General features: G+C 37.7%; 1 protein-coding gene across 5 annotated transcripts in view; it reads right to left on the bottom strand.

Annotated features, from left to right (window-relative positions):
- Window positions 1-12,580, bottom strand: part of LOC125256605 (chemokine-like protein TAFA-1) — a 240,557-nt gene that overhangs the window by 187,634 nt on the left and 40,343 nt on the right. For 4 of the 5 annotated variants that reach the window (XR_007182148.1, XR_007182147.1, XR_007182150.1 and 1 more), the window contains one exon: window positions 9,681-9,818. Coding sequence is in view for 1 of the 5 variants with exons in the window: in XM_048172734.1 (XP_048028691.1) it covers window positions 9,681-9,818 (138 nt within the window). In the remaining 4 variants the exon portion in view is untranslated. Of the gene's footprint in view, window positions 1-9,680; window positions 9,819-11,698; window positions 12,469-12,580 lie in introns of those variants that run through there. The other variant, XR_007182149.1, reaches the window with a different exon arrangement.

Here is a 12,580-nt window from a genome sequence, read left to right as displayed (position 1 = left end):
GAACTGTGATTGGTTGCATTACATGTCAGTCAAACGTCCCCTTAGGCGGTCCTTGGCCAATGAAAGCTGCGATAAAGTCCAGACCTTCTGCTGTCAGTCTGAAGGTCTGGCTACGCGAGACTAAAAGTACCATAAAGATTGGAATTCATCCTCCACATATAAGCCAAATAAATAAAGCCTGAACCTCGTTATCGGTCCATCTGTCGTATTTTTTAAACTCCGTTGTTGATTCAAATAGCAAGCAACTCTTACTGCATGCACCACAACAGACTTTTAAAAAATGGTGGTTGAAATAAAATGGAGTCAACCAATCAAAATACTGCGTGAACTCAACCAATCAGCAGGTTCAGAGCCCAAGTCCCACCCCTGAAGGTTCCGGAACTTTGAAAAAGTACTACCTCATGAGCAGGGACTTTCTGAGGGGGAAATGTTTACCCGGAACTTCATTTAGTCCCTGGTCCCTGCAGACGAAACACACCGACTACCAACCCAAAATCCCTATAGTTCCTGGGGAAAGTTCCTGCGCCACCTATATAGCATATATATATATATTTATATATAGTTACATTGTCATATTGTTTTACAGGAGAGAAGAATGTCACACATTTCAGCAGAGGTCACTAGAAAGTGATAAAAGGAAAGTGGAGCGGCACAAGCCTCTCAGTGTCTATCCAAGGCAGCTCTAATAAATAATGCTTCTTCTAAATACCCACAGTGAGCTTTGCTAAATCGGCCATGAAAGCACATAGTAATCTCAGAGCTGTGTTTCTGTGATCCAACAGCAAAAAACTAGACAGTGATGCATGCAAGTCATCTATGTAAAACAATAGGGATAGAGGCTAGGGAAAAGCTTTCCAGAAGGTAATGACCACTGGGGCCCGAGGTGAAGGGTATGTTTGTTGACTAGGTCATTTAGCTGAGGACGGAAACCAAGTCTTACTTCTTTTTATCCTTCATACAATTATAACACAATGAAACCAAACCAAACAGAACATTTCTGGGAAATGAATGAAAGAATGTTTTGGCTAGTTCTGTTCACAGTTACTTTAGCAATCCCTCGATCCCATTAAAAATAGTCCATAATTTTCCAATCATAATAAAATATTTTTATTTAATCACTATTAAAAGTGTATAGTGGTCTTCAAACTTTTTTTATGCCATGGACAATGATGTCAAAAAAGTAATGTATATGAAGACTAATATATATATATTCACTTTCCAAAGAACATCTTGTGTGACGCAGACACAACGCATGGTTGTTCCTTTAACAACTAAGAGTCCTGAAGTACAGTAGCATAAAGTGCATTGTTCCACTGCAAGTATTTATTGGCAAAATTGTATAGAAGTGTGTTAATAAACCTAAAGGTAAGTCTGAAAATGAATAACGATTCAGTGATTCAGGCAGGCTTATGATTTTCTTGAAAAGGGAAAACAAAGTTGTTGAAATGAAGAAAAATAACGGCTCCAGAGAAAAAAAAAAAAAAAAAAAAAAAAACATGACCTGTGGCAACATGGTGGGGATTGATCTACACCTGAATCACACTTTGAACTACCCAGTCAATAACTGCATCTCTAGTCAAACTTACAACCCTGAAGGGTAAATTCCATAGTAAAAAGAAAGAGAAAGATTAAGAAATAAATGAAAAGAAAGAAAAACAAGTGCCTTCATTGCTCTCCAACCTTAAGCTCAATCACTGAGATCAATAGTGGAATTCCTGCCAATTATATAACTGCAGCCAGTGATTCCCAAATATCATCCTGATACTGAGAAGAGTACAGATTGTTTACAGTTTAGGAAATGGCACATTTAGGATTATAAATCCTGACTGTCACTAAACAAATTAGATATTGAGGTTCAAACTGGTTCAAGCCATCTGCGGTAGCATCCACTGGAAGAAAAAAAGAAAGAGAGAGAAGCACTACGGCTTTATATCAATATCCCGCTTGGATTTCAAATAGACGAATAAGAATTCATAGTGCACTGAATGAGATGCACAAAACAGTCGCAATGATTTGTGGGCTGAAATTCATTTTACATGGCTCATGTATTCTTCCTGCATTGCAGTCAGCCAGATGGGGAATTCAGTGTCTGGGATCATTTCACTTAACGGAAGCATTGACCGCTGGTCGGGCCGGGCTGCGGTTCCACATCTAAGCTTCTCGGTTGAAACTCCTCTGCCTAAATTGACTGACAGAAAGCGCTTCTAAGAACTCAACCGCAGGGACAAACAAAGGCGTGAGTCAGATGCAGCTGCAATTAGCGCATGTAATTAGATCTAAATTCTAAAATGCAAATGCTATCAAGGCTCTGGCATGAATTAGAGTCCCTCAGTCCGAGCTCTTCCGCAATGGATGTTCTTGAGATGTGTGTAGTCATAGTGAATAAGCCCACATTGATGGTGAGAGCTTCAATGCCCACCTTATTTTCAGACGGAGGCTGCGATAACAGAACAGGTCTCTAATCCTGTTCCGTCTCATTGCACTTGGCAAAGAAAATCCTTTAATGCACATGCCGTGTTCCGTCTTCTGAATGACAGTTTTGCTTTGTAAATATGAATAATCTCTGTATCTCGGAGCTGCATGTGCTCAACAGAAAAAAAAAAAAAGATTAAGAATATTTCTTCCTGCTATCTTTGTAATATCAGTAAATATTTCCATTATTAAGAAGCAGAAATCCGAACAAAAAGCTCAATGCTCTTTCAAAACGATCTGCATGGGTAAAGCTACCTTGATACGCTGGTGTGTTTTTGTGTGTAAAAGTACACAAACCAACAGGTATCAGAACAATGGTCTCTTTCACACAATATCCAGATAAAACATCCTGCCACGTACAGTTTACCACAATTCAGCTGTTCCGTATTGTATGCAATAGATATACAAAGGATCGCACGCGATGTGAATTCTACTCAAATTCTCATACACGTACATGCAAGCGCGCACACACACATACACACTACCATAAAAAGAACTGTAATAGGATTCTTCAGCTTTTCCAGTGACTGCCTTCACTATCACACACACAGTTAAGAGCACTAATCCATGACAAATTGTCTCATCTGATCCATGACAAATCGTCTGAAGGCCAGATAGAGATGAGGAAATTGAGAGAAAAAAAGGAGGCTGAGAAAAAGACGGAAGGGAGAAGGGCATCAGGAGTAGCTCGAAAGAGACATCTGAAAGAAAGAAAGAAAGAAAGAAAGAAAGAAAGAAAGAAAGAAAGAAAGAAAGAAAGAAAGAAAGAAAGAAAGAAAGAAAGAAAGAAAGAAAGAAAGAAAGAAAGAAAGAAAGAAAGAAAAAGCTTAAGCTTAAGCTGAGAAAGTTATGACGAGACCATGTTGAAGCAAAATCAGGTTTGTTGTGGTGATGGTGCAAGGGTTTGAGCATGAGTGTAAATCATCCCAGCCAGACCAATCAAACCTTTCCTTCATCCAATTTGCTAAGAAATCAGATTACTACGCCATTCCAGTGAGCTGCATGTAATTGAATTTGGTTTTGTCATCAATTCCCGCTTCTAATTAGTTTGCCACAATTAAAAGTAGGTGTGAAATTAATCTGATTAATTCACAATAAAACAGCCGCACAAACGTCTTCAACAACTATTATTCTCTGCATTCATTTGGACAATATTATTGTGACTAGAAGAGATAGTAACATTGCTCATTAAAAAATGCTTGCATTACCCACATGAGCACCAAAACTCAATGTTCAGCATTAGGCTCATGGTTAGTTTATGGTTTTTACTGAAAATACATTTATAATGTTATAAAATATTTATAATTAAAATAACTGATGTTCTTTTTAATGTTCTTTTGAAAGATTATATATATATATATATATTATTGTGACTATTGTGATTATTGTTATTGTGACTATATATATATATATATATATATATATATATATATATATATATATATATAATGACTTTAAATTATCTTTTTGGGGTAATTATATATGTTATATATGAATTATATATGTTATATATTATATATGAGGTATATATATACAGTACAGTCCAAAAGTTTGGAACCACTAAGATTTTTAATGTTTTTAAAAGAAGATTCGTCTGCTGACCAAGGCTACATTTATTTAATTAAAAATACAATTTTTTAAATTTCTATTCATCAAATAATCCTGAAAAAAAATATTGTACACAAATATTTTGTACAATTGTACACAATAAATGTTTATTGAGCAGCAAATCAGCATATTAGAATGATTTCTGAAGGATCATGTGACACTGAAGACTGGAGTAACGATGCTGAAAATTCAGCTTTGCATCACAGGAATAAATTACTTTGTCAAATATATTTAAATAGTACACAGTTATTTTAAATTGTAATAATATTTCACAATATTACTGTTTTTTACTGTATTTTTAATTAAATAAATGTAGCCTTGGTGAGCAGACGAAACTTCTTTTAAAAACATTAAAAATCTTAGTGGTTCCAAACTTTTGGACTGTACTGTATATGTTTTGAAAAACAGCAGCATATTTTTTTAACATTTATTGTATTATTAGAAACTCTATTTTCTGATTTTCTAAATTTCCGATTCATAATCCGCTGCCGTCATTGGTTGTATAACAGAAGACAATTGTGACTAAGGTTAAACCAAATTATGACCCAACATGCACCTATGATATTGGTAATTTGCATTCTCAGGGCCGTTCTGAAGGCAAGCGAATAAATGAGAAAAGAGATGAGGTTAGTTTTTCACTCTGTTGCTGGGCTACAGCACAAGCCGATCGGGAAAATATTCAGCAGCGGTTGGTGTATCCGGCCAAGACCAGAACGGCCAGGGCCTTCATTTGGTAAAGAAAGACAAGGAAGAGAACCACTGCAGCCTGGGATTGTGTCATGTCACATTCTGCTCATCTGTCAATGTAGTGGATTATTCCTTGAGAGACCAGAATTGGCTGCCCGGAATCGGACCGCCATCAATCTCGGCTGAGAGTGGAACGCGGGCGGGGGCCTGTCCTGCCCGGGCTCATGGGATGCAGACGGCTTGGAGCCGGTGCCTGAACAGGTGATGGAGCAGTGGAGCGACTCAACTCGTTACTCAATATAAGCCTCAGCTGTGACGGGGGTAAGGGGGTTTGGTCATTTCTCAAAAAATGGGGGGACAGAGAGAGAATTCAAAAGCAACCAAATCCATTTTGGTATTCATGTCAAGCTCCTGTTATAGGAGGTAAGCCGATTTCTGCAATATTTTGAAATGCCTGAACTGCATGGAGGATTACACTTGTACAGAGACACCTCTGACCTGGCAACTACTGTATCCATCATCCTCAGACAAATAATGATTCCGCTAACTGTGCAGCTAAAGCTTCCTGACTGTGGAAGTCTGTATTATATATATAAATAAACTTTTGCCCCTTTATTAAAAAAAAAAGTATGAGTAAAAGAAAATTACATGTTGTATGCTGGACCCACTATTTCCCACATGAGCATTAAAACTCAACATCTGAAATGCCGAAAACTGAAACAGGCCGATTTATTGCCAAAAATATTGCCAAAAATTGCACGAGTTCTGTATTGAAGACACGAACAATTAATGTTTTTTTTGCCTCTTAATAAAAAAAAAAGAAAGAAAAATAGAGAAATTGCATCAGGATGTGTTGCAGGCTGGACTTAAACCTGCATTGCCCACATGAGCACCAAAACTCAACATTCAGAATCTGATTTACCTGACATGCATTTTTCTGCATGATAACTTGGTGAGATGAAACAAATATTATCAGGACGTGTTGCATGCCAGACTTGAATCCGTATTGCCTACATAAGCATCGCAACTCAAACGCTCAGCATTCAATGTTCTGATTGATCCATAACTACCTCTAAACTAAACTAACTAAACTAAACATTTAAGATAGTTATTCTTCCCTTAGTATAAAGCACTCTCCATTATTCAGCATAACATCTACAATCTGGAGTTTGTCTTTGATAATAAATGGTCATTAATAGAAAATGCAGACATTTTTTTTTTTTTTTTTTTTCAGCACCAAAGACATCACCTTGCATCGCACCATTTTCTAAAGATTTTGGCTCAGGCACTTAAACTTCCACCTTGATTATGGAAATACAATTGCTCCTGGTTACACAGAAACACTTCTGTCTAACCCACATAGTAATATGGTGCTGTTCTCTCCTCTCTGGGTTTGGCAGCATTTTTGGCATTGATATAAAGTGTTTGTCCTCGATTATCATTGGTGGGGGTGTTTCACAGTTAAATAAATGATGACAGCTTTTCAAAATGAATCATGCTCTGCTTTCCTTTACTCAGTCTCATTTTTAATCTTGGATACTTGTTTTAATAGGCTTTGATTGCCGGATGATAGCGCCAATGGATAAAAAGAGGGGCAAGAAAGAAAGAAAAAATTCAAAATGTTAGATCTCTCTCCAGGCAATGGAAATCTATTTATATTAAAACGTCTTCTTAATGCAACTACAGATAGTTTTAGAATTACAAAATCAATTTTAATTCAGGTATTAATCATATTATATATATTTAATTCACATTAAAATTACTGCTGTCCAAGTGATTATTTCAAAGACGAGTCAGTGTATCAAAATCTTAAGTTAAATTACTTTTTTATTTTCCATAATTTTAGAAGAACTGCACATGTGGGAACCTCAATAAAAGAAATAACATTTGTATTAGTATAAGTAAAAATGATAAAAACAAAATAAGAACATAAATAAGATGATATAAAAGTAAAAACAGACAACTTCAATTCCTTTCAAGTTTTATCTAATATGGATAACATAAAGGTTCCAGACTTCCAGACATTATTTCTGTTCACATACCGTATTATCATGCTACACATCAAATCATACTTCATTTTTCTTGTCAAAACCCTTTATGTGCTTCACAATTGATAAGCAGAGTAGATGTCTTGAGAAAACATTCATCAAATCTCCATCCAATAAGTTACCATTATTCAAGCAGTTTAAGATATTCTCTTGCATTCAAAGTATACAGATTTAAAGATGACAGGCAGCAGGTAATACAAAAGGGCGGCCAGTGCTGTCTGCAGACCTGACATCTAAAAAAGCTCATTAACAATGCTGCAGATACACCCAGCTTTAGATGTTTGTAAATTCAGTTAGCAACAAAATAGAGCCTCTGTGGGAAGGCTTGAGAAGCTCAGTGGCATCTAATTAGCCTGTTCCATGTCTTTGCACTTTTGCCATTATAAAGGAATTATATAAAACAATCCCATTAAGCCTGGTTCACCTAACAGAGTCAGTATATTCCAGGAACGTCATACAGAGATTTCATACTCTACAAGAACCTCATACAGGGATTTCATACTCTGAATTATGATTCAATCAGACAGTCTCACTACTGACTACATCCGTTATTCAGTGTTTACTTAGTGTTTTGTTTTTTCTTTCTTTTTTTTTTTTCAATGGCATCTTATTCAAGTATGCAAATTATATTATTTTAACTCCTAAATAAAACATAAAAGTTTGGTCTGGTTTTGTTTTTGTAGTAAACACACATATTATTCACATTTTTTAAAGAAAACATAGCAGGTTGGTATTTTCACAACGTTTCTGAAACGATTTATTTAGGTTACATTTATTTTAAAGTTAAGGTGTGGTTTCTAAAACATTTTGAAAATGTTGTGCTGCAACATTACCTAATTGCAACCGAAATACAATAATGTTTGCCAGGGATGGTATCTCACTGTAAACCCTAACTCTCAAAATAATTAAATGGTTTGAGTAGGGCAACTATTATGGTGACGAGTGGAGCATGGGCTTAGTCTATATATAGTTCTATATTGCCGTACTTTTTAAGCAATTACTATGCTATGCTAATGTTATCAAAACATTGTGTTACCAATCACAGTAGCATTTGCTGAATTAGCTAGTTATAGCTAGCTAAATTACCACTACTAAAAATATAATTTAGGCTCTGATAGCCTCGTGGGCAGCACCAACATAGCGCCGTTGCGCTTCTGGCGACCCGAATTTGAGTCCCGGCTCACAGACCTTTCCCGATCCCGCCCCCCTCTCTATCTCCCACTTCTGCTTATATGTAATATATAGTTAAGATTACATGATAAATTTAAATTTAATGTATGAATTAACTTTAAATTTTGAGTTAAGAGCAATTAAAATGAATGAGTACAAAATTGAAATCTGCCAGTTCTGCTTACTTGAAAAATTTGATGTAACTGATTACCACAATTTTTTTGAGTTTTGCCAACTTATTTGGGTTTAAGCCTACTTTTTTGGCATGGAGGGAAAGGGTCCCAGGCCCCAATAATTTCAGCTATGATCCTTATTGTCTGTACAGAGAAATGCAGCATGTCAGAAACCCGCCGTCATAAACAGCCTTCTCAACCCTTCTGTTTGGGTTTCCTAAAGAAACATGCACAAAACCATAAGCACTTCAGCAAAACAAGAGAAAAGGTCTTCAGCAGCTGCAATATGGATGCATGCGAGCGTGGGTGAGTGCGTGTTTAAAAGCTACAACCCTCCATTACCGAGCCCTTTTCGGCCTTCCTAACACCAGAGATGTGATTTCACACATGCGGTTTTGTCTAACTTTTCCATATACCATGGAGTGGGGAGGGGGTGATTTCTTTTTGTTGTTCATCCGACCCCTTAAATAATTCAGGGAACACTTACTATGGGGCACAATCATCCTTGTACATTTCTGGCAACGTGCTCTGCTGGGCTGGATAAAAACCTGGAAGAATGGTGTTAAAAATTCATCCGGGACTTTCTGACGTTCATCACACTTTTCTCTCCTGGATTAATGGGTTTGAAGTGCTTTCTGAGATGCGAAGCTCTCTCGCATATGTATGGTGTCCTGAAGATGGTAAAAATTAAAAATAAATGAATTTAAGTTTGCAGTAATTCAGGCGCTAATCAGACTATGCAAAACTAGGACTCCTGGTGTGCATCTTTTTTCTACCCTAGACTCAAAATCCATAGTAATGAAGTAACAAACACATTTACTACATAATCTATAAGGACAAGACATTGCAAATATTTAATGAGTATGCGCTAAATTGTTTTGGAGTTCTTTGTATCCCTGCTCCACTGTTGAAAGTATGCCACATTGCTTCCATTTGCATACTTAGTGTTGAAGGAAGACCCACCTTGCTGTCTCTCTTCCCGCCGGCCCTCATAGCGAAACACTGCTTAATTGCCAAATACTTCCATAGAGCAGGCGATAGACGTAAATTGTCATTTCCACCAGAGCCTCTGTGATCAAAGCTGCTCGTATTCACAGCATGCTGATAGGAGAGTTTAGCCCCAAGCCTGTCTCGCACACACACACACATACGCGCAAGGAAGATTTCTACCGCCTCAGTCTGGATAACTTACGATGCAAAACCCTTTACAAGCCACTCGTTGATAGTAAGAACAAAGCATCTTGAGCTGGATTTCTACGTAAATCTCTTTTCAACATACGACCGAGGTGGGACACCCAAAGAGAAGAATATAACAAACATACCAGGAAGTTTTTTAACCACTTGAATAAGCGTTTTATTCACTATCAATCTCACGTGTCTTCTAAAATGGGTGTCCCCGAGCAGACAACCACATCTACAACACATAGACTTCCACAACCAGCAGAGTTCAAACCGAGAAGGAAATAACAAATACATCACCGACATAATGAAAAAGAACATACGGTTTAAACGAGACACTGACCCAGTATCTGTATGGCGTTGCGGCCCGGGCGGGTCACATGATGCTGCTGGATGGTTTCATACAAAGTGGCGTGGCACAGCAGTAAGCAGCTAACACTTATCCACAGACACAGGAGCCAGGACATGGCAGGAGCACCGGCTGAAGAGAAAAGACATCAAAGAGAGAAGATAAAAGCAGAATGTTTATTCTATCCGACACAAACACGCCTACAACGCACGTATGATTTCAGCCCTCGGCTTTATTGAATATTGTGCCATTAACAAGCATTATTTCACGTCGTAACTTTTATTTAAAGTCAAAATAATTCAAAAAATTACAATGCAGTTTTAAATCAACAGTTACAGTACACTATGTTAAGATGTCCTTGTTACAGTGTAATTACACATTAAGTACTGTGTAATAACACAATGTACTTACTTAGGGTTTGGGTTAGGATTAAGTTTAGGGTTAATCGCATGTAATTACGCAAAATGTATAGTTATTACTATAGTAACTACATGTAACGTGTAATAAGGTGTTACCAACCGCACTAATTAATCACGGGAATAACTTTGCATTATGTTATAGTGAGTTATGCTAGTTGATAACCTTGGATTGATCAGCACCGCAAGACAGGAACACAAACCAAATGAGTTCCCTCATGACTGCTTTTATATATAATAACACTGAATTAAGGTCAAAACATTCAAAATGGCATTTAATAATCCACTAATAACAACCAAAACATTTAAGTCCAAGTTTTCTCTAACTTTAAATTTACACACCAGAAGCTGACATCTGTACTGTTATTAACACTTTTAAATTACTCCTCGACTAATCTTCTGACTAAAAAAATAATAATAAAAAAACTCCATCACTTTAAATGGCAAACAGTGTTTAATTAATGGATTGCACATCTGAGTTTTCCTTTACTTTTCAAGCTGACAGGCAGGATCATCACTCAGAGTACCCTCAAATGACATTGAAATTTCCAATGAATATTCATCAAGCCCCAAAATTAAGCATATAATTATTAACAGCACATTGTAATCCCCTTTGCTCTACTAAAGCCTCCTTAATCCACAGTTTTGTGGAAATGTGAACTGTTCCCAGAGGAGTGCTATTCTCTCCCTGGCTGGCAAACTGCCTCAAAAACTTCAACTGTCTTCTTCAACACTATAAAAGGAGATTTAACACATGCAATCAAGTCTATTAACATGTAACAGAAGAAAAGAAAAAAAATATCAACCTTGGACTTTAGAAGGTCAGCTAAACCTCAACACCTACACAATGTATTCTGTTGCAAAATCTTTCATTTTCCAGGTAATTTTATAAGTCGCTCCTCCATGAGATGGTGTCCGAGATTCCGGCAGGTTACTGAGAGCAGCTTTGGGAGTCGGTGCTCGCAGCTGTCGTATAATTAATGCATTGATCTGATAAATCATCTGGTTGGATGCTTTTACATGTTTTACTTTATGGTCCGCATGTTCATCACTGTCCTCGGACACACCTGCATATGATCACCGCCACTCTATACACTTAAAAAGATGTGTCTAGACATTTGAGTGTATAAATAATTTTTTTTCACAATTATTATTCAGTACATTTCTGTGTAGCTTCACACATTTCAGGCTCAGAATAAAAAATACTTGTTCTAGATTTGTTCTTGCACAGTATTGCAGAGGTTATTAGTACAAAATAGAGCTCGTATGTGTTATTTAATGTAAAATACTGGCTGTCTTACGTTCACCTATGTCACAGCAGCAGCATGGAGCTTAGAAAGGATTGTCAGGGAAATCCTATAAGCTCCTCAAATCTGCACCATATTGAAACTATCAACTCTTAGTATTTTTGATAAGCACATAGGCAAATTATCAATGACTCAGAGATGCTCAAAATACATGCTTAAAAGTGACTAGTCAAGTTTCAAAAATGCACATACCTCCTGACTTTCCAAACTGACTTCCTATAGATTAAGATTTAACCTTTTTTTTTTTTTTTTTGCATCATACCACGAGAAAGATCACACCTAATCTTACCTGTGTGATACCGTGTCAGGAGAATGTTAAAGAAACCTGCCGTCAATGTTCATCCAATATCCTCAGCACATAGTCATAAATCCATCCATGCTCACGGGAAAGAGCTTCCCAGCAAAAGTTCCTGCTTGGATCTAGGGGTCAGAGGGAGGGGGGGGCGGGGGATGAGGAGACTTTTGTTCCCGCTCCTGCCCTTGATCCCCTCTTCTGTTGTAAGTCCTCCTGGCTGCAATCCACCGAACACAGTCAGGCACCCGACAGCAGAAACTCCCGTCACAGCTGTGAGACGCTGTCAGAAACTAGCTGGGATTTGAGGGACGAGCGGCTTGTCATGTCACCTTTAAATCACCAGAGAAGCAACGTATTCCTCCTGTTTCTCAGCCTCCTCACGCTTCTTTCTGAAGGTGAAGCTTCTTTGGGGGATAACAAGCTAATTTGCCTCTTCACTTTTTGGTCCTGCACATGCGACGACACTTCTCTCTCTCTCTCCCTCTCTCTTGTGCGCTCGCTCGCTCCGTCCCTCTCTCTTCTCAGCTCTTCTCTCCCATTGAAAGCCACTCAGTACGAGTCTCTCCTCTTCCTAGTGTACTGATTGGTGTGCACACGCATGTGTGAGTGCAGGCGTGCTTGTGTGTATGACAATACTGCTTCGCAAGTGGGAGAGCGAGACGCATCACACGTCTTAAAGCAAGACTGCCCGCTGTAGCTGAACAGAAAGGCACCTATACAGTTGATATAAGCTTGTATGTGTGTGTTTTCTGTGTGCAACTGCAGTCTAGAAAGAAGACAGAAAGGGTGGTTTAATTTCTCAATATGCTTCCTTAATTCTTCAGATTTTGGAGGGTTTGAACAAAGAGACTGAAATATGCTCAGAGCAACACGCGT

This window comes from Megalobrama amblycephala, linkage group LG21 (genome assembly GCF_018812025.1).
Source record: "Megalobrama amblycephala isolate DHTTF-2021 linkage group LG21, ASM1881202v1, whole genome shotgun sequence".
Taxonomy (NCBI): domain Eukaryota; kingdom Metazoa; phylum Chordata; class Actinopteri; order Cypriniformes; family Xenocyprididae; genus Megalobrama; species Megalobrama amblycephala.
The sequence above is the reverse complement of the archived record's forward strand: the minus strand, read 5'-3'. Positions and strand labels throughout refer to the sequence as shown.